The sequence below is a fragment of the Poecilia reticulata genome, linkage group LG10 (genome assembly GCF_000633615.1).
Source record: "Poecilia reticulata strain Guanapo linkage group LG10, Guppy_female_1.0+MT, whole genome shotgun sequence".
NCBI lineage: Eukaryota > Metazoa > Chordata > Actinopteri > Cyprinodontiformes > Poeciliidae > Poecilia > Poecilia reticulata.
In genome coordinates, this window is record NC_024340.1 from 27672359 (window position 1) to 27695586 (window position 23228).

The 23228-nt window shown below is 37.5% G+C and overlaps 1 protein-coding gene and 1 long non-coding RNA gene across 2 annotated transcripts in view; one reads left to right on the plus strand and one right to left on the minus strand.

Moving 5' to 3' along the window:
* LOC103471899 (uncharacterized) overlaps positions 1 to 1005 on the minus strand; it is a 5558-nt gene extending 4553 nt beyond the window's left edge. The window contains exons 1-2 of the long non-coding RNA XR_534758.1: positions 836 to 1005; positions 573 to 665 (exon numbers count right to left, since the gene is read on the minus strand). This is a non-coding gene — a long non-coding RNA (uncharacterized LOC103471899). The remainder of the gene's footprint in view (positions 1 to 572; positions 666 to 835) is intronic.
* Positions 1006 to 10422: 9417 nt separating this feature from the next.
* On the plus strand, positions 10423 to 17973 carry hopx (HOP homeobox). Its single transcript, XM_008421161.2, has 2 exons — positions 10423 to 10746; positions 17280 to 17973. Exons 1-2 carry the CDS (start codon positions 10600 to 10602, stop codon positions 17355 to 17357), a joined length of 225 nt encoding a protein of 74 aa, XP_008419383.1. The 5' UTR covers positions 10423 to 10599; the 3' UTR covers positions 17358 to 17973.
* Positions 17974 to 23228: the final 5255 nt, after the last annotated feature.

Here is a 23228-nt window from a genome sequence, read left to right on the forward strand (position 1 = left end):
TATATAAAGAAAAAAATATTCAAAGAAATTGGATTTGATCTGGAATTAAATGTCATTTTGCCTGATTTTGTTACTTATATGAATTATTGACATTTCTTTTCCTTAAAATACCAAAAATGTCCACTTAACTTTATATTCTGATCCATCTGATGATGTAATTTTTAAATATTGAATAATCGATCATTTAATTAGTTACTTGGTTATTGAGCATACTTTTTACCAAATACCTTTTCCTCTTAAGTTTTTGGACAGCTACTTTTTACATTTACTTGAGTAACAGAATGTTGAAGTAGTGCTACTCTTCTTGGAGTAGAATACTTCTAGAAGAGTCCCTCTAGTTCAGTGTTTCCCAACTCTGACCTCACTGACCTGCATGTTTTAGATGTTCCCCCTGCTTCAACACACCCCCTTCAGATGATTGCAATTCAGCAAAACCCTGTTAATTAGCCATCAAATGAAATCATGTGTGCTGAAGCAGGGTAACATCTAAAACATGCAGGTCAGTGTGCCTGGAGGACCAGGGTTAAGAACCACTGCTCTAGGCATGGAGCGGTAAAATTAGCTGCCCAAACCTTCCGGAGCTTCGCTTTGGTTGCTAGGCGTCGTCTGCAGTTGCTAGGTAACGGCGTAACGCCCGTTGGATTTTGGATTTTGAAACGGCTGATCTTCAACACAAAAACAAAACAAAAAAAAGTTAACTTTTCATAACAGGCCACCTTTAAAAAGACTTTTCTTAATCCGCAGGAGCATCTGAACTCCCCAGACTTAAGTTGTATATTATTTTTACTCTTTGAAGTTTTAGTGACGCCCCGACAGCAAAGTGTTTTTAACTAACTACGACGAGGTGCTTCCAGGTAGCAATAAAGCAATTTTACGATGCAGCAGCAGCAGCAGGTTAAGCTCTTCATCTTGTGGAAGGGCTTCCGTTGCTCTGCTTCCGTTTTCATCATTTTCCATCTTGCGGTTTAATATGAAACAGTTGGAAATCCTTAACGTCTCTTCGGACTCGGGAGTTTAATGAATTCCAAAAATTCATGTTTGAGAACCGCAGTGACTCAGATGTTGCTCTTATATCGACATCCTTTGCTTTTGGAAGAAAGCAGAGCATAAAATGCAAATAAAATATGAAGAGTTTTAAATAAATTGCTACAAATATAAAGAATGATAAAATGGTAATTTTATAACAATAAAAATTACATGAGAAAATATCAGTTTATGGCTTTTTGGGTGTCACCCTTTTGCTTAAATGCTAAAATCCTTTTAAAATACAGGATTTTCTAGACTACTGGAAATAATCATAATAATGCCAATGTCTGTTTTATTGTTAATTAAAAAGTAATAAATCCAGTCAAAATATGACTGGAAGGATACATTTCTGCTGCTGATTGCTTTTGCAGAACCTCTGTGAGAATCAACTCTTGTTTTCTGTAACTGAGTATGTTTGCTTCAGAAGGAGCTGCCAAGCACTGTAAATATAAACGTCTGCAGTAAACACACAAACAGATCTGGCTCCCATATGGTCTGTCTGCTGCTGTTCGCATGGAAAACTGCTGCCTGGGAATCTCAAATATTTCCTCCAGTCACGCTTTCGGTGCCAGCCCCTGCATAAGTGGCAGAAGTAGACATTTTGTGTGTGTGTGTGTGTGTGTGTGTTCATGTTTTATGAAATGAAGTTCAGATGAACGTATGGGTAAACATGTTGGAGGGGAAAATCAGATCAGATCCATTTCTGTCAGCTCATAATTTACTTTCTGCCAGATGCTTGTTGTGACATTCCAGAAGCCAAACTCAGAGTTCAGATGCATCAACAACTTGGTTTGAATCTCATTTTAAACAGCAAATAATTGAGAACTGTTCTTCCAGCTAAATTTAAACTGGTTTTTACTGGTCCAGCCCTAAACACACCCTTCACCCCAACTGATCCCTCCTCTGATCTGATCTGGGAAGTCACAGCTGTACATTGAGTAACTGCAAAAACAAACATAAACAGGATGCACTTCATTCAGTTCTACCTTCAATGTGCTTATTTACCATTGAAACACATTTATTTTTAGAACTTGTCTCATTTTACTGAAGTTTAGCCATGAGACTCATTGTTTTAAAATAAAAATGTAGCACCAAAGATCTTGATCTTAAATGATTGTAATAAGAAAAGTTACTATATTTTGTGCCATTTTTTAAAATGGCACAATAATACTTTCCTAAGTGCAGTTCAGCCATGGATAATTGGTAAAAATCAATTGTCTGTAGATGTTTTGTACAAACTCTTTAGGCTTTCTGAAGGCCTTTTCAAATTTTGTCTTTGGACCTTGATGTATTTTCATTCTTTCTCAGGCTAGTCTTTATATTTAACCAGGAGAGATATATTGTAGATATAACAACAATTTTTGGGGGAATTTTTAATGTGGGAAAAAAAGAATATCTATCTAAAAAAAAAACAATAAAAATACAAAATGCATAAAAACAAACATATGAAACAGTTTAAAGTTAAAATGCACAAAACCAACTCTGTAAATGCAACAGTCAACTATTCTAACCACGATTTTTGGACAAGGTCTTCATGTGACATGAAGTGGAAAATCAACTGGAATGTACTCCGAAGTCGGATTTCCCACTGGGAAACTGAGACATCATTAATATTTCATCAACAGGATTAGATTCCCAAAGCATGTTTCTTAAAAAAATACCTCCCATGTACTTGTCATCTGCTGCAGATAACTTTTTAGCCCCCATTCTTCTTCTTTTGGCCTCCCACTTCCTCATTTTTTATGCACACACAGCACAAATCTGATGAAATTTAAATACAACATGATTTGATTGTATAAAGGCTTCGGAAGATGACAGGCTCCTGTTGCGGTTCTGATTCAGAAAAATAAACTAGATATATGGTCCAAAACATGGAATAATTCAAAGGTGGACAAAGCAGTTTCCATCCAACACAGGACATTCTTGTCTGTCTTGACTCTTTGTGAGTGTGAGGAGATCATTTTTAGTTTTTTGTTTTATGTCTGGATATTTTAAAATTAAGACTTTTACTATAAACAGTTAAAAAGGACATCAAAGCAACTGAAGGACTAAATTCAGTCTCTGAAGTTGTTTTTCACACGGGTCAAGTTGAAGATCCTTCAGCTGAGGAATTTTTCTCAAAATAAACTCAGCTGGACTCCTTTTTTCCTGAAAGTTGGAAAGCCTGACGGTCGGAGGAGGCCGGCGTGTTTCTCTGTAAAGCTGAACAAACGAGACTGTTTGTTCGTCACAAAGAGAGACGCTGACAGCTGGGGACATTCATTACGCTTTCGCAGACAGGTGTCAGGAAGCCAGGCTTTTGTCTGCACTAACGGAAATGTCAAACTTTGTGCTTCAGCCGCGAAAAAGGAACTCTGCTAATTGAATCTTCAGAATAAAGACAAAACACAGACCCTACAGTAAATCTTGGTGCTCAGTAGGAGCGGTGCAGGGTTAAAAACAAGGCACATGAGGTTCTTATCTGTCCACAGACTCAAGTATTTTCCCTCTGCAACAACAAAAAGAACTTTTCTCCCTATTTTGACTTCTGGCCTCAAGTATCTGAGGTATATCCGGTACAACAATACCTCATTGTTTGCTTACTGGACGAACATAGAAGCTGCTTTCTAGTCAAGCCAAGATTACAACCCCCCAAACGTCGTCCCAGAGCCTCTGCAGACCAATTTACTTCATGGAGAAAAACTCACACTGCTGCAGAAAGGATGTAGATACTAAAAATGTTGCCTTCAGCGTCATCTGCTGTGTTTTATAACACGGTTTTTTTAAATTAAAAAGAAACACCAAGCTTGTTTTTGGTTCTTCATTCAGTGAAGTTACTCGCAGTGAGTAGAGTACCCAAAGATTTTACTCAAGAAAAAGTAGCGAAAAACAATCTAAAAGAGAAAAGAAAAAACTCTTAAAAGTACATTTTATCAAAAAGTTACTCAAACAGATATAACTGAGTAAATGTAACAAGTTACTCTTGCTAATAATTTTGTGTAAGGGAGATATTATCATTGTTAAAAACATTTCTCAGTCTGGCAATGTACTGCATATACAGCTGCATTGAAAAGTTGTGAAATGTTACAAGAAATCAAGTGGATAAAACTGCAACACTGTAAAGCTTTTTGGTGGCAACAAATTGTTTTTTTTATTCTGCTTTTTCAGGTCAGAGTTCAGAAAACTGTCTGGATTTGTGTATTTTCATATCAGCCTTCGGATAAGCTGTTTAGTAAAAACCGTTTGTGTTTGTTGTACTTGGCCCGCAGCATCAGTGGAGTTTTACTGCTTCCCAACAGTAGTTACCTTGTGAGGGGCCCCAGTGTTTGAAGTTAAACATGCAGAACCACAGCGTTGCGTAAGAGAACCTGGTGTACAGTTCCTCCAGGCTTTCTGGAGCCTCCGGGTTGGTTGGATCTCCAGACTGACTCAGTTTCCTGCAGACAAGCTGTGGTTTCCCCTTCCTAACCGTCAGAAGAAACCCCTCAAAAGAGACTTGCATGACTTTCAGAAAGAACCAAACAAAAGCATACAGAGGCTTCTTGTCTTTATCCATGTTCCTGTTGGTGTGTTAGGGAGTTTTCACACCTGGAAGCCTGGTTGGTAGACTTGGGTCGACTGAGAACCAAAATGGCAACATTTGTTACATTTTCAGCTGATGCAGTTTGCTTTTATACTGCACTGTGGGAAACAAACCAAACTAATGATTCACCCCCTCACCTGTGGTGGCGCTGCACCAAGAACATCAAGAAGGAAACAACACGAACACTTGCGAAGACGACCTGAGCGCAACTTCCTTCTTCACAAAATGTAAACAGAAATGGAGCGCCGTCAGATTTTAGTGGTTGCAGGATTTCTCTTTTGTCTCTGGTAAAAGACCACGAGCCATTTCTCCCTTTAGAGCCAGAATTTGTTTTGGTTACGTTTACCCAGAATGCCCTGCGCTGTAGTCCGCTTCCTGCTTTGGTGTATTTACACCATGGCTGGTGTGAATACACCCAGATTACACATAAACCAGAATCAGTGAGCAGCAGGGATTTTAAAATATTCTGGATTTATTAATCGTCCGTCCGTCCGTCCAGTCCAGTCCAGTCCAGTCCAGTCCTTTTTCAGGTTGCATATTTAAATCCTGGCCTTTGTAGAAATGTTTCTCTTGTTCATTTGTCGCAGAGTTTTTGTCTTGAGTTTAAAAAGTGATTCACAACCGTGTCAAACCTTTTAGCTCCAACACCAGAGATGTTCTTGAACAAATGCATTTCCATCAGAGAATCTCCCATTACACTGTACATGTGTTTCAGATTTTTATATTTTAGTTGGCCTGCTAATTCTGTTTTGTCTACTATAAACTCGGTCTGTGTAAGTCTGAATCTAATCCTCCACACTTTCTTCAGACGGACTTCCAGAGAACTGAATCCAATAAATCCTTACTGCTTCGGACTGGATGCTGTAGTTTTAATATTTCACTAACCCGCTGTTTGAAATGGTCTAATCTATGCATTGTTCACAACTAACAACCTAATATCCATGCAGTGATTAATCACAAGTGGCCAAGAAGTCAGCAGACATGTCTCTGCCTCTCCCAGATCACTTTGAATTAGATTCTTCATCCCCAGATGTTTTTGTTTGATGAAGGAGTGGCTCCCTTATGTAAGGGCCACGTGTTGAGCGCTAACCTTGGCCAGCAGCGAACTGCCTCCTCCAGGCGTCAGTAACGACCTGCAGCCTGTCTGTGATGGAAACAAGCCGCTTTGATTTACAGGAGGAGACCACGGATCGGATTTTCTTGCTTCCAGCAGAGAGTCATTAACAGAAAGCTGCTATATGTATCTGATTTTTCTCAGATTTGTAGCCTCAGGAGGAGGATGAGGCTCCTTTCTGGATGTGGAACTCAGTGATTGCTTTGGCACGATTCCAGGTTTTCTCCTTCCTTTTTAGTAAGTTGTTGCCTAAACATCCTCCTTTTCAATAGCTGCTTGATGTTGACAGGAAGACTGTAAATAGTCCGATACTCTATACCCTGATTTCATTCCTCCATGAATCACCATTGTGCAAATGTCTCGAGTCACACCCTCATTTCTGTACATTTTCTTTCGTCACTGCCAAACTTTCCTGTAGTCTTTTACTCTGGACTTGATTAAAAGTTTTCATCCTTTTTGATTGTCTTTCCAAGTTTTCCTTTGTTGTTTTTCTCACCTTAGGTTCTGTTTACTGGATTTTCTTTTATGTTTCATAAAGACATGACTTTCCAATACTGACTATATGTCAGATAAAGTTTATTTTAGGCCTAATACTTCTTCTTTTCACATCTACTTTCCTTGTTTTTTTAAACACACAATATCCTAATATGGAGCGTACAGAAACAGTGAAACAGCATCCTGAAAGCTCCCTAAACATTTGAAGACTTTCAGAAAGTTGAGTTTATTTGTACAGGAGCAAATGTGAGATATCAACAGACACTTCTGGACAGTTTTAATAAGTTGCCTTTGAAATATTTAAATCATTCCTGTCTAGCAAAGATCCGATAAAAGAGGGAAACAAAATTAACCTCTTTTTAAATGTTTTTATGAAAACTATGCTGCAACAGACTCCAAATATCAGAATGCGTGTGTTGGAAAAGATCTGATGTTCTTACCAACCACATATAAATCATTATATGTCACGTATCAGCATACGTCTGAAAACCTGCATTAGGACATAAATGTGTCAAATTGTTTATTCGTATCAACTGAACAGAAGTGGGAGAAGAATCGAGCTTTGGGGTTCACCTGTAATAATGTCTCACCACATATAGTCGTAAGCTGGAATATTTTAAATGTTTTTCACTCAATTGTGAAACACATTATACAGTTTAATTTCACACAAACTAATGTTTTCAGACCTTTCTTTCTGCTAAATAAGAAAGGCAGTATTTCTTAAATAATTAGTCCTTTTTATTGACAGTAACTTCTGTCAGCAGTTATCAGATAACATCACCTGAGTCAATCAATTAAAAAACCCCAAAAAAACTAAACATTCAATTTTAGCAAATCCATAGTGGAGATTACTCAATTTCATTAAATGAATTTGAAAAAATTTATATTGTTTCTAAAACAAAAAGCTTGTTCATAAGACTTTTACACTGTGGCACTGAAAACTGCAGCAAATCTGAAAGTTAAGTATGTATATTAAATGTAAAATACAAATTTCACATGTCTTTGCAAAGTGTTTCCTGCTCTTACAGACACGTTTTCTCTGTGACGTCATGCTGTAGTTGTGAATTAATGAAGGTTTTATCATGACTCAGCAGTAAACAGCTGTGTGTGTAACTGGGAACCAGTTCAAGAGTCACTCAGATGGTGAGAAACATGTCGAGACTTTGGCATTTCTGTCTGTCATTAGGTGGAAAAACAACTGTTTTAGGAGCTGCTGCGTTAAAATGATCTGTCTCTCTGGTTCGCAGCAGCGGTGATTCCATGTCCTGCAGCAGGAATGCTGCAGAGGATCTTCATGATTCAGACAATCACAAGTAAAATTAGCTCATAAACGAGCAAAGGACGTTTTATCCCAGTCTGACGGGTTAAAGAAGAAGCTTAAATAATGTCTAGATTAATTTTAGACAAATAAAATTTAGTCTGACTTTATTGACTGTGGTAAGACAAAAATAAAGTTACAAACAAACAAAATAAGAATTGTGCCACATTTACACACCTGGGAAACATTAAGTTACAGATAACTAATTAAAAGTTTCTATGCTCTCAGAAAACCTTAAAATATTAAAGAATAATCAAAGATTTGCATGATGCCAGTCGTATCCCAACTTTAAGCTCCTGGCAGGCCACAAAATCCATAAAAAAAACACAAAAATTTGTTTACTGTGATTTTCAGCTCAACAATAAACTTTTTTTTATTTATGAAATATGTATGTCATGTTAGAAAAACAAACAATTTCCAATTGTTTTCTGTTTTGTTGGCTGTTTTTACTATTCCTGACTTGTAACCGAACAAAATCCTTTCAAAGGCCTCAAATGGCCCCCGGGCCACACTTTGGACAACCCTGCTTTATGCTGTTTGAATGCAGAATTTGCTAACTTGTGCATATTGTGAAGACAAAAATGTTCTTTCTTTGTGTTATTAACAACAGCACACAGTAAATATCGCCATTCACAGAGTGAACTTTGGATCATAGTCAATTTTACTCTTTTATCACTCCGACTGCTCAGCAGCAGCCAATCAGCTGTAAAACAATCATGCAAGATGGAGTTTCCAGAGAACATTATGCTGCATTTACAGACCATAAACCGGCAGCTTATCTGCTCTCCCAACAGATGCAGCAGCAGCAGGATGTTATCTTTCATAGTGGTTTCTAAAATAAAGTCCCACATCTAACACATTTTATTTCTACTGCAGTGTCTTAGGATTGTATTTATGGAATTTAATCCAATATTTCTACTATTTTCTGGCTTTTTCCCTTATGTTTTCAAGCCTCATCATGTTTACGGCATCATGTCTGATGAACAAATATTTGCATAATCTTGCAAAAAAAGAAAACTCGTTGCATCCACCCTTATCTAATTCTATCGAAATCCCTCCCTTCAAAGGACTGAGTTTAAAGTTTAGGTGTACCTTCCACCTTAAACCCTCAAAATGAAAATGTGGCTATTGAGAAAGATTTCAAAGAGTTTTACAGCACAATTAGTTCAGGCGTGTCTCGGTTTGCAGCTCGAATCAGAACCAAGAGAGCGACATGGATTAGTGCCCTAAAGAGGAAAATCAGACAGCATGGCTTTGCCTAAAGTCAAGCATTTCCAGTGAGAGTACCCATAATTACAGGTCTAATCAAAGTCCAAAGATAGCATCACATGAAGCTGCATGTGTGCTCATGGCTGCATTTACCGAGTCCAACATGCAAAATCCAACAAACTCGCTGAGGCTGTTCTGCATGTGCGACGTCAATCTGTGTCTAAAACGTTAGTGCTGCATTACTGAAACACAAGAGAACAGCTTTTTATTTGGGATCTGGATGTAGAAAGGACAGATTTTAGAAAACAATACTAAACTCTATTTTAAAAAATCATTTAGAAAGTTGTGGATGTTATTGGTGAAATTATGGAAACTTACAAATGATGTTCCTCTTGAAAAATAAAGTTTAATCAAAAGAGATTCTTTTATAGGCAGACTTTTTAGTGAGTTAATTGGATGTTTCATGTTTCTGGTGCCTTTTGTTATTTTTTTTAATCTCTTCTCATCAAGTCTTAACCCTGAAAAACTGATATTTTAGATAAAATGTGACCAAATGTTTAATAGAAGTTCACAGTTCACACTTCTGTGATAAATCAGAGATGTTTATCACATGCTAGTTTAATAAATCTTTACCTGCAAGACAAAGAAGAACAATATCAGCATTGTTCTTTATCATAAACGGAATCATTTCATCATTTCCCTGATTAACTTCTTTACAGCAGAACTAAAGATGTTCTTAAAAATTACTGTTCTTGTGTCAGATATAAATACAAATGAATTCACAGATTTGATGGCTTAAAATTTGGCTTAGAGCTTCGTCCTTTCTTGCTCTTGAAAGACTGATGAGATGTTAATATTGTTCTGGATGCATCTTGTTGGCAGAGCAAAGCCGATGATTGTGACTTTATTAATAAATCTTTTGGGTCAACCATATGAACAAGGTTCCATGAAAAAGCTTAAATCACAGAATGAAGGTTAACCTGCAAATGTAATTTTTAGAGTTAATTAAATGTTATATGCTCTCTTTATTTAGAACAAAACAAAGAAAAACAAGAATACATACGTACATACACAAATTAAAATTAATTTAGCAAAATATTTAGTAGCATAAGAATCAGTAATTTTACCTGCTGTCTTTGTTCAGAAAGAAGTTTACACTTTTTTAATCCCCATCCCTCTTACATAGCAAAACATCATATGTATTCCTATATTACTTTACTGTTTATAAATATTCTTCCATATAGCTGTTCAGAAATATAATAAACATGCAAATAAACAGCAAACAATTCAACCATGTTTGCTAGGAATAAGATGTGAGGCTACTAAATGTCATCTAAATCATATGAATAAATAAAATAACTTATTAATGTGCTGCATCACAGATATAAAATAATGACTAAATTGCACTTATGTTGAAACCATTTCTTATTTTTAACCATATGCTTTTTATGACTTTTCTGCATAAATATTTAATAAATTATTTAAAATATTTACATAACTTTGTTATTTTATTATTTATAATATGTAAAAACATATATATATTTACATTTTTAAGTATCATGTTGTGGTGCTTTTTTGTCCCTCCAATGTTGTGCACTCTTCATCCTCCTCCTCCTCCTCCTCCTCTGTGGGCGGGCAGGTTGGAGGGATTGGCTTTATGACTCGCCTCCTCTGTTGTAAATAAAGTCTCCACACACTCACCATCCACTCCCACATCCACACGCTGCTTCCCGCTGAGCTGTCACTGGAAACGCCGCTCCACGCTGCGCCAGCTCTGCGCGTCCAGCTGCGCTCACATCTGATCCGGGACCGGAGCCTTTAGAAGCCGGTACAGAACCGACCGGAGACCACGAACCGGGAGTAAAACAGAGAAACATGGCTTCTGACGATAACGAGATCTCTGGACTGTCCGATGACCAACTCCAAATACTGGAGGACAATTTCAGGATCAACAGACATCCAGAGGGGACGAGCCTCATGCTGATCGCTGCTGAGGTCGGAGTGTCGGAGGAGGGCGTACAGGTGAGACTTACGTTTCAGCTTCAATGCAAATATATTATAATCTACTTGTCTAAACCGTGTACATCTCCATTTTATAACACCAGAATAAAAAAGTGCTACTGATTCATAGCGTAGCCTTTAAGTACTTTTTTGTTGGCGCTAAGAGTTTTCAGACTGATAGATAATCATTTCATTTTAAGGAAGTTCTAAACTTTCCTTAAATATGCAGATAAATATATGAAACATTTATGTGACGCAAACAGCTGGTTTAGCGCCTAATTAAATAATCTGAAAGTGTCTGCACATCTCAGGCTTTCACAGCTGAGAAACTGAAACTAAAGGTGTTTCTGGTTCCAAGAACAAGTTTTTGAGCAGGTTTCTGATGATCTAGATGCTAAATCCTGAGGCTTACACTTCTAAAATAAATACTACTCAAAAAAATAAAGGGAACACTTGGACAACATAATATAACTCCAAGTAAATCAAACTTCTGTGAAATCAAACTGTCCACTTAGGAAGCAACACTGATTGACCCGACGAGGGTCCCTGTTGTCAATCAGCGTTGCTTCCTAAGTGGACAGTTTGATTTCACAGAAGTTTGATTTACTTGGAGTTATATTATGTTGTTTAAGTGTTCCCTTTATTTTTTTGAGCAGTATATTTTAAACCAACGTTTAGACCAAAATAGCTGCAAAATTTCCTCCAGCTGCATGTTTTGGGATTCAGCTGGAGCAAATTCTGACCTTTCACAGATATTATAAAGTTGTGTCATCGGCATATATACTGTATGTAGTCAACATGTTTTATTACTCTAGAATCTGAGCTAGATGCTAAATACAAAGTGACCTGAGAACATACCCATGAGGAACCCCACAACTGATTTATGTTCTCCCTACGTTAAAATTAACATAATGACAAAAAGTAGAATTATCAAATAGAACCTGAGCCAGTTTAGCACAAATATACAGTACATAAAAAAGTAAGATTGAGTATTTAAAGTATCTAAAGATTTCTGGATTCATCATGTTTTTATATATATATAATTAAATATCCATATTTTGATATATTCATGCCAATACTTAATTAAAATAATCCAGTCTATAGGTTTGACCAGACCAAGTTTTGAAAATTTGAACAAAAGATGATGAACTGCTTTCCAGACTCCTAAAATATTTTAACTGTTTTGTAAGTTAATGCCAATAAGAAATGAGTGAACTTCTGAGTTCATAGCATATTCTTCCACTGCTGAAAATGTGCAAATGTGATTAGAAAAATTGCTAGGTATTTTTCATAAATGCTATGCCGCCCTCTGACCGAATGGTTCCCTGGGTGGTGTGCCACTAACAATGAAAATACATCCAGTTAATGTAGATTTTGCTTACATTAACTGTTAACATCACAGTTTTCAGGTGTTTGATCTTCAAATTAAATATGAACTTAAATGTTTAAAAGAGTTAATGCTGTCATGTTGTTGAACCTTTGAAGTCAGTGAGCTTTCAGAGACGAGCATAAGCATAACGTGATATAAAAGCTTGACGTGAGAAGATTTGACTTGTTTTTCTTGTGCAAAATGAGACTACTACCCTTGTCAAGTTGATTTGTTTGTCATTAGGTCACAGCAGAGTTGAATGTCATATTAATTTGCAGGGCGGATGCGAGTTTAAGGGACTCGTCAGACAGAACTGACCGTCACTGAGGGTGTGTCTACGTTGCTCTGGATGACTCCATTATGACTTCCAGTCACAGGCCGCTGCTCTGCTGACGTACATTAATCACACACACACAGTAACGTAACTGTGTTGTTACTTAATGCTCCCTACAGCAGGATCAAAGTCCGCCCATGATAAGAATAGTAACGTTTTCAGGGTTTTGAACGGTTTAAAGCCTGATGTACCCTGATGTACGTAACCAAGCAGAGATTTTTCTGTCCAACAGTGAAGCATAATAAAATCTCAAGTGTCAAATTCATCTCTAGATGCACTTTTAAAAATTATTCACAGAATGAAATTTTTTTTAGGCACAACTGAATATCAGAAATAACATGTCACTTGATTACCTCCTTCTCCAGCATGAACCCTCCCGCCTCCCACCTATCTGAGACATTCCTTCAGCTTTTGCATCTGTCTTATCAGCTGCCAGATGTGAAGTTTCAGAGCCTCAGTTAGACCACAAAGTGAAGAAAACCTCAGATGAATCACAGAATAACTATTGGGAATCCGTCTGATTGAGCGGACCCAGGTTCAGGGGAGTTCAGGGAAATTTCGGCCTGCGGCTGAAGAGACAAAACTCTGACATGGCAACTAAACGAGTGTTTCACCAAACAATCGCTTGCATACTTCAGGCATTAGGTCTTTGTCCGTCCAACCAGTTACACCAGCTTTAGTTACGGTGCGGTTTGCATAAGCAGAAAGACAAACAAGAATATTTCAGCATGTTGTTATTTTTCTGTGCACTCAAAGTTATGGAAAGTCTTTACAAAGGAGGAGCTACAGCTTGTTTCCCCACATCTGGTTTGGTCTAGATTTGGTTTGGTCGCACTGCGCCTCCAAGATCAAAGTTCAGCCGACAGCTTAAACTCAAAATTCACAGTTTTTAGTTACAATCAACGGAAACGCCACTGTTACCTAGCAACCCCAGTCAAACCCAGCCCGTCACCTAGCAACCAAGCAGAGCCCCAACAGAAATCAAATCACAAAAAAAATAAATAAATCTCATTTGCCAAAACATGACGTAGGCTGTCATTTTAGGAAGGTGGCAAAATCCAAAATAAATAAACAAAACAACCAAAAGCAATAAATAAAATAAAAATCAAAACCAAACACAATCCATTAATATAATGGATTATGAAGCATTTGCAAACAAAATTCCAGTTAAAAAGATATGAATGATAATTCCAGTGAGGACTTTTGGGATTATCACTCATTTTAATCTATTATGTATTTAATTGATTTATTGCTTATTCAGACGGGCTGCACAGTGGCGCAGTTGGTAGAGCTGTTGCCTTGCAGCAAGAAGGTTCTGGGTTCAATTCCCGGCCTGGGGTCTTCCTGCATGGAGTTTGCATGTTCTCCCTGTGCATGCGTGGGTTTTCTCCGGGTACTCTGGTTTCCTCCCACAGTCCAAAAACATGACTGTCAGGTTAATTGGCCTCTCCAAATTGCCCCTAGGTATGAGTGTGTGTGCATGGTTGTGTGTCCTGTGTGTCTCTGTGTTGCCCTGCGACAGACCGGCGACCTGTCCAGGGTGACCCCGCCTCTCGCCCGAAATGTTGGCTGGAGATGGGCACCAGCACCCCTGCCGACCCCACTGAGGGAAAAAGGGTGCAAGAAAATGGATGGATGGATGCTTATTCAGACAGTATTCTTGACATCACTTGTTTTTTTTTCTTATTTTATTAATATCCTGGATACCTGCATAAATAATGCACTTCTTGGTGACCTGAAGGAAGTCAGCTGAAGTGACTCAATTTGCATAAATAAGTTTAAAAAACACAGATTTAAATGGTTGTGTGTTGCTGAGGAATGAAAACTACTAGGTTTGGTTGAACGAGTGAAAAATACGTTTTCTCAGCTTTAAACAATCTTTAATCTTTAACTGTTTTGCATCTGTGAAGTTTTTATATGATGAAGTTAAACACTGCAAAAACACAAAATCTTAGCAAGTATTTTGTTTCTGTTTTCTAGTGCAAATATTTTATAACAAAACATTTTGTTACAAGTGAAATATAACAAATGTTATAAGTGAAACAACCTTCTTCATCTTCCTCAATATTAAGAAATTATTGACTTAAAACAAGCTGCTATGTCTCACTGAATACTTGTAACTTACCTTATTTCTAGTGTGACATTTGCACTCGAAACTAGACAGAAACTACTTTGCAAGATTTTGTGGTTTTGCAATGAAGAGCTGGTTTGGGCATCGTTGTGACATTTTGCTGCAGCAGTTGCATGTAAAAACTTCCCATTTACATGAGCATGCCCTATGATGTGTTCTACAATATTTTTCCAAAATCATAAAAATATACATGCATATAAAAATACAGTTCTGTGGCACATTTAGTTTTATTTTTGAGCCACTAGGGAAAAGACTAATAAGAGAGCTGCTGCAGGATTGGCACAAACATGCAAATATAAAGTTTTGTTTTGTTGCACTTTTCTCTAATGAATCAATAAATTTAGGTGTGGAAGGATATTTTCATTATCCAATTACAATGCAGTATCAGTGTTGCATAAATGAAAAGTCTGGCATTGATTAGCTGTGATCCTTTAAAAAAAAGATAAATGTAGGAAAGGAAAAGCTTAGAAAATAAAAAAAAAACAAAACAAAACATGGAAAACTTAAAACCACTAATACTACCAGGCCTAATCTTCAGCCTATTACATCAGAAACATTTAATTACGTGGCCGGGGAGGCTTGTAATCCAACCCTTTCTGTGTTTCCATTCACTGTACACAAAGGTGGGAGGCTGAGCTGACGGGGAAGCCCGGTCCAGGCAGGATGAGGTAAAGGTCTGGCCCCTCATCAAAAGACCCGACTTAACTCCTCTTTTCCTCCTGCCACCCCTCCTGTACAGGGTTTTGTGTTTGTTAACAAAGCAAGCATTTGGGGAGGGTTTAGCTAAAGGAACCCAACCCAACCACCACTCCCATTTCACATTAATTATATTTACATGTTCTGGCCTCTTTGGTGCGTGTTTAAACTCTGGCACAAATCGTCTTGTTTGCTGCAGCATTAGAGTTGACTTATGTAATTCAATGCAAACCACTTAGCAAAAAAAAATACAAGCTACTTTAAGGCTAGGCAGTATTGCTAAAGTTTGCTGGTGGAGTTTATAAAATGTAAAGTAAAGTAAAGTGCAAAGGCAGCAATTTGCACTTGAAAGAGCCGGATTGCACAGTTGGAGACTATTCGTGAATTGCTTCGGGGGCTTAGTTAGTGTTATTCCTAAGTGACTTTCAGAAGAGAACCTCGTGTGTTTTCAGTACAAAACGTGGAAAATGTCCCGCCTGTGAGACGCACAGCTCAAACAACCAGTCTTCTGTCAGAGAGCTGTATCCCTCCTTTCCCCTTGGCGTTATCAAGATTACGTCAGCGGTGCTGTGAGTCCCTTGACGACATGAAGTGCAGAGCAGCGATGCAGTAGGTTAAGGGTGCATGTTGAGGCTCTGCACAGTCTTCCTCTGGTCAGAGTTTAATGGGGCACTTACTGGCTGAGTGGTCAGAGTGCAACAACTGTTGGACTAAAGCTCACAATCTGTAGTTTACAGCACATTTTAAATGCAACAAATGGAACACCAGTTTCCTGAGTTCAGTGCCAGTGATATTGTGAATATTAATGCTATGCTGATGAACATACCGCGTTAAATATTCAGTAAAAAAACAAAACATAAATGTAGGAATACTGTAACTTTTGCAGATGTCACTTTGAGTGTAGCAAGATGGCACATAATAAATAAACACCAAATGTACAGTTAGCTAAAGCAAATGGAAAATAAAATGCAAAAGAAAAGTTATATTGTAGTAACTTAAGTGTGATAAGTTATGCAAAAAATGTAAATGTTTAATGTCATCTTTGAACAAAATGACCACAAATTCAATGCAAATGTTAGCATACTAAACTTTCACCACTGACTGTCGCATTTCCATAACATAAATCTTAATGTTACCATGACAACATGCACAGGCTGAACCTGCGCCCATTTCTACAGTGCTAGCATGCTAAAACCTAAGTGCTAATTCAAACCTTTCCATGACATAAATGTTACTAAATCTGTAAACTTTCTACATCAAATATATTACTGTGCTAATGTTAGCATATTCGTTGATTAATTTTACTCAACACAAGGAAGCCAAACTATAAATAATGAATCTTGTCAAAAGATCAACTTGGTATAACTAGCATCAAAAAATCGAACTGCTATCAAATAAACCATGCTAACATTAGCATACTAAAAAGATGCTATTTTTAGCATTAGCCTAATGGTAATTATATTTTAAAGTGAGTGTAAAATGCATTGACTAAGATCTTGATAGGCTATTTCTCACCATGCTAATGTACTCAGTTTGTTGTAATTATGATGTAACATAATAAAGACTAAACACAAACTAGCTATCAAAACCTTTTGCTTTATTTTCAATCAAAGGGATCCGTGTTCAAACTAAAGGCATGTTTTTCAGTCATTTATTTCGCAGCTTTAAGTTTCCTGTATGGTGTTTGTTTAGTTCACGTGACTTTCTTGAATGGCTGAATCAGAAACAAACTGATTAGGCTTCCAGTTTGGGAATCGCATTCACCTTGTTCTCAGGTTCGATTATTATTGCTTGCATTCTAAAGCAGCATGAGGCCTCTGGATAAATATCAGTTTAGAAAAAACCTAAATTCATTAGTTGGCAGCACATCAAGTCCAACTGTGTAACTATCATGTCATTGCTATAGATTTCAGTGTGAAGAGTTGCGTCATGGTTCTGGTTGTTCAGGCTCTGCAGCCTCAGCGCCCCTGGAAAAAACCTGCAACCTGCTTTAACAACTTCCTCACTCTGTTTTTCTCCCACAGAGATGGTTCAAGCTGCGCATGGCAAAGTGGAGGAAGGAGCAGGGTCTACCACCAGCAATTGGATCAGTGTTGGACTGAGATTTTCTGACCTCCTTCTGATGCACAAACTCTTCTTAGCCGACCTTCTTCCTCCTCAACGGGCTGACCTACCTTTTCTCTTCGCCTCACCATATGTCCATCCCTCCTGTTTGTATCTATGAAGCTCCTTTGTCTTTGCAGAATATGAAGTTGTTGGTGTATCATTGTAACTGCCTTGTTTACATAAATAAACATGATGCTATTGTAAGTGGAAGGAATTTGCTTTTACATTTGACAGGATGCAGCAGGATTATACAATGGAGGGAGGATGGAGTGCTTGCTTTTGTTTTTTAGTTGGTCTCAGCAGTAAAAAGATGTAAGAGAATCACTGCTTTACAATACATATGAAACATATGTGGTTTAATCTGGAATGTTACCATGGAGACGGTGAGGGAAACAATGGGTTAAACCAGTGCAGGTGATGTAATTTGTTCCCTTTATTCCCAAAAGCTAGCGTCTGTGTCTTAATGTTGCACTCCTTCCTCACATTTGTGATGTTTTGATTCCTTTTTTATTGCTCTTTTATGTTTTTATTTTTGTACAGTACTTCGGTCAACTGCTATGTTGTATTTTAAGTGCTTTAGAAATAAAGTGACATGGTGTAGAAAAGTCTGAATGCTGTAAAAAGGATATGGAAATGTTTATTACTTTTTTTTAATCATTCTTAGGTCAGTTCTGCCTATTTGAGCTGCTTTCATTTAATTTTATTTACTCTTTTATTTATCCGTGACAATGCACACAAACGGGACAGAACAAGTCTGTAACTGAGTTACAGACTTGTTCTGTCCAGTCCTTAGTTGAACATTTCTATACATGAAAATGCATATCAGTACAATCAACACATATCAATCAAAATACAATAAAATATATACAATACAAAATACAATAAGATATATACATTTTATCACTTAAAATCCAAATAAGCTGCTGGTCACGCCACCCCCAACTTAACGTTTACAACCACATGTGAAAATAACTACAAACAGATGATCAATTATACAATAACACAGCTTTGAAAAGCAGAAGTAGAGTCTCCTGCACAATCAACAAGAATGCAGCCAAAACACTGTTTTCCAGCAGCCATTGTACAGTGAATACAAAGGTAAAACGAGCCGATCAAACGTTCTGGAGCTCAGTTTGGGTTGCTAGGTAACGGGCTGGGCTTTGCTGGGGTTGCTAGGTGATGGGCAGTGCCTACTGATTGGTCCATTTTCCAGAGGTTTTTGAAACAATTAATTTTCCAGATACCAAAAAGAAAAACATGAACTTATTGGCAAAAACAGCTGGGTATTTTTAAAGCTCTTTGGCTGTTTTTAGAAGCAGTAGAAACCCAAATGTAAGTACAAAAATTTGCAAAATGTAACATTTTACGTAATAGGTCCCCTTTAAAAAGAAAATTAGAGGTTTCAAATGCAGACAATCCACTATAAAGCCTCGACTGTTCTCTAAAGAGCCAGAAGGTGATGTAAGAGAGAATGATCTTTCCAGTGAACAAGCCTGGAGTAAAACAGAAAAACAAACACACACTCGCCGATCGTGGGAAACTGATGAGCTTGAATAAAACAAACGACCAACATGCAACAGATCTGTTCACAGAGCAGCTGTTCAAAAGGTGTTATGAGCTTATTAGCACTCATCCGCTCTCATATCATATAGGCTTTTACTCCTCATTTTGACTGAACACATAGTGTGATGTTTAGTGAGCCCAGGGGATTTTTCCTCTTCAACCAAGTGTAAAAAAAGTCACACCCACTGAAGAACAAGCACATTTTTATATTCCCTGCTGAAAACACATTACATATCTCAAGACCCCCCCCCCCCTCTGCTCTCTCATAAATCATAGATTTAATCTCACAGTTTGGATTGCTTAACATCACTAAATGCTTTCAGGGTTAAATGGAATATTTTTCTTCTGCGGTTGCTGCTAAATACATCTTGTATTTATTAATACCTTGTGCTTTTCAGTGACTCAGTTGGTGCCATATGTTATGTGTCATTGTGGTTTCTTGGTTCTCTATTTTTTTTCTCTCTCTTTCTGCAGTTTAAGAAGCAGTTGTTTGATTCAATAAAACATTTTCCCCTCTCTTCTATTCTTATCTGAAAAACCTGTTTCTCCCCCTCTCCTGTGGGGGCGCTGCACCAAAACCTCCTGACGGAAATGAGATGAAAACCTCCAAAGAAGACATGACCAAAGAACTTCCTAATTTGCAAAGTGTAAACAAAAATGGAGATTTCAGCGGTTGTTTAATTTCTCTTTTGTCTTTGTTAAAAGACCACAACCCATTTCTCCTGCTAGACCAGACTTTCATGTTTGTTTTGGTTGTATTTACCCAGAATGCCCTGCATTGTAGTTCTCTTCCTGCTTTTGGAGGCTCTCTGGTCCGCTTGGTGTTCACATGCATTTGAGTTTGACTAGATGGGAATAAACATGGCTGTGAATGCACCCTAAATTGTTTGCTTTACTTCCCTTTCTTTCTTTTTTTTGTTGCTTTTTTCTCTTTTTCCAGTTTCATTTGAAATAAACCCAAATACATTTATTGCAGAGTTATATATATCAAGTGGAGAACTATAGAGAAAGCCGAAATGCTCCACTTGTGAAGGAAAATCTGTTAGTCTTTACCTTGACACTTAAGTTCAAGGAGAAACAAAGAAGAGCCTGATGCAGTACATCAGTAGCATGCTGCAGGTTTGGTGTACTGCATGGAATCAAAGCAGTGAACTCACATCATGTCCTGCAGATAAAAACTGCAGCTGCATTTTTCAACAGGAGTCACATATTTTGCTCTTGTGCAATTGAATGCAGTAATTTCACCTTATCTTTAAAGGATTCTCCTCCTTTTCTATTTTCTCCTTTACACCATATTTCCATCCTCTGCACAATCTGTTAGCATTTTTAAATGATTCAACACGAGCCGTCCCTCTGGTGTTCTCATGTCTAATTCTGAGCATGCTCTGTTTTTGTAGCGCCACCGTTTCCAAAACATTCATCATCGCTTCCCCTCCTTTCACCTTTTCTTCTGACACATTAACATCTGGCAGAATAAAGTGTATTCATGTATTAGAAAGATCCATTCAGACCTAAATCCAATAGAAAATCTGTGGCAGAACTTGAATATTAATGCTCACTGTTCAACCTGGCTGAGGATGAGTTATTTAAATGGTAATACGCAAAATTTGCAGTTGTAATGTTCAAGAAAGTTGCTGTAAATAGAATATTCAATATAATCCTATGAAGATTATAATGCAGTTAGCAAACAGGGCACAACATGAAAGTAATCTCCAGATTTCCACTCAAAGATAAATTTACCCAAAAGTGAAAGAATTAGATCTGATGGGTTGTTTGAAGTGGGAATTCTTAGAGCAGAGTCACTTAAAATTGTATCATGAATGAAAAGTACTTGCGTTTTGACAACCTCTTTTTAAATGTTTAAACACCAGAAGGTCAAATTGAGACATATTTGGTCCAACATGTTAAAATATGATGCAACCTGATTAAGATGTGATGAGACGAGTGTGAACAGAGCAGGAGTGGATTGTTTTTGTGCTGCTAAGAGATTTCTGCAGAGCAGCAAGGAATCTACTGAATTCAGCCTCTTTCCGCCTGACTTCACAGATCAGACCGCTATACCCACACAGACTAAATTTAATCTGTGAATTTCCTGATTTGTCATCAAGTTGTTTTCTGCAGCTGGTTGGGTTTCAGATCTCTGCAAAGCTACTGTTCTGTTTTAGCTGAGCAGAGTTTGACTACGATAAAATAACTCAACAAACACAGACTGTAAAACAATAACATGATTGGTTTGTATGTGTTGATGGCTAAACGAGATATTTACATAAACTGAAAAAAAAGACAGAAATTTGACCAAACTCGTCTTATTTCTATTTGCAAAATGCCAGAAAACTTAGTGAGAATTTTCTTTAGAAAAGGGATAACTGAGTTTTAAACTGTATGACACACGTCAAACCTTTTGGGGTTCCTCTTACAAACGGCTGATAGGTTAAATAAAACATTTGCGTCACGCCTGTGGGTGTGTTTTAAGGCCACACCTGAAACACTCACTGCTTTCTTGTTTGACACAATGGGAAGATTGAAAGAAACCATCCAGCATATCAGGAAGAGGATTGTGCAGCTGCAGAATCTTTTAGAGTCTTTAATAGTTTTTATTAAATATAATTTAGTTTTAGTCTAGTTTTCATTAGGTATAGTAGTAGTTTTAGTTTTTTATGATTATTATTTTGGTAATTTTTTTTGGTGCAAATTAAAAAAATATTGTATTTGATTATTGATTGGGTAATAAACATGGAAACTATGAAAACGAAGGATATTATATTAATAATTTCAGTGTGCTTTAGTTTTATAAATGCATATTATTGTTCCAGTTAGTTATAGTTTTTCCCCACTATTTACTATTTTTACTTATTTCAGTTAATAAAAATGTTTTCCCATTTTCAGTTCTCATTGTCTTGATAGTTCTTGTTAACTATAATAACTTTGTTTTTGTTTCGACGTCACAAATCTCAGTCCTGTGGAGAAATTGTGGGAAGATCTGAAATCTGCTGACAAAATGGACTCGGTTCCAGCAGTTCTGTCTGGAGGACCGGACCAGAACTTCAGCAAACTACTGTGAGATGTTTGTGTAAGAAAACCCAAAAAGTTTTACCAAAGTGAAAAAGTTTTCTCACATTTAGCAAATAGAAATAATTTTGGTAATTTTAGCTCAGCAGAAAAAAGGAAAGTTTTGTCTGATTTAACTTCAGACGGTGAGAAAGAAATAAGTTTTCATCCATTTTCTTACACCCTTGTCCCTCAGGGTTGCTGGTGCCTATCTCCAGCTAGCGTTCTGGGCGAGAGGCGGGGTCACCCTGGACAGGTCGCCAGTCTGTCACAGGGCAACACAGAGACACACAACCACACACACTCACACCTAGGGGCAATTTGGAGAGGCCAATTAACCTGACAGTCATGTTTTTGGACTGTGGGAGGAAACCGGAGTACCCGGAGAAAACCCACGCATGCACAGGGAGAACATGCAAACTCCATGCAGAAAGACCGGGGCTGGGAATTGAACCCAGAACCTTCTTGCTGCAAGGCAACAGCTCTACCGGCTGTGCCACTGTGCAGCCCAGAAATAAGTTTGTGTCATTTTATTCAGTGTATGTAAAATGTTTCAACTGTAGATATTAAAAACAAGAAAAATCCACTCTCTGAAATTATAAAATTTTGGCCAAACTTGGATGAATTAGCTGCTAACAACTCAGTTGGCACTTTTCCTGAGTTATTTTATCAACACCTACTGTGTTCAGAAATCTCCCCATAACATCCATCCGTCCTACAATTACTCCCTTATTTTACAGCACAAACAGCGGCTGATTGAAAAAACTCACTCGAGTTTAGTTTAGAAGGTGAAACCCGGCAGATTTATTAGTCCAAACTCACAGCAGCAGCAGCGTCATGTGGAGCTGCTGCTGCCAGTTTCTCAGCGCTCTGGGAAAATTTACTGAAGGGCTTTTTGTTGGGAGAAAGTTCCCGTTTCTCCACCCTAACCGAGCTGTAATGCCCTCAAAAGTAGGGACTTATTTTCTCAAAAGCTCTGCTTTCTGCTGCACATCTATGTCACTCTGGATCACAGTTTTTCCTCATTTCTCACAATTAGAATGATAAAAACTGCTTGCTCAATATTCTAATCATTGTGTCACTTGTGCACAGCAAACCAGCGTTTTCTTTTTTCATCCAACAAGTTGCAAATGCGTTTGCACATCATCAATTGTTACGTAACTTATTAAATTTAATCCCAGATACTGTCTGGCTTACTCAAGATGGCAATGAAAGAAAGATTGCTAAAACATTTTTCAATAAAATTCACTTTACAC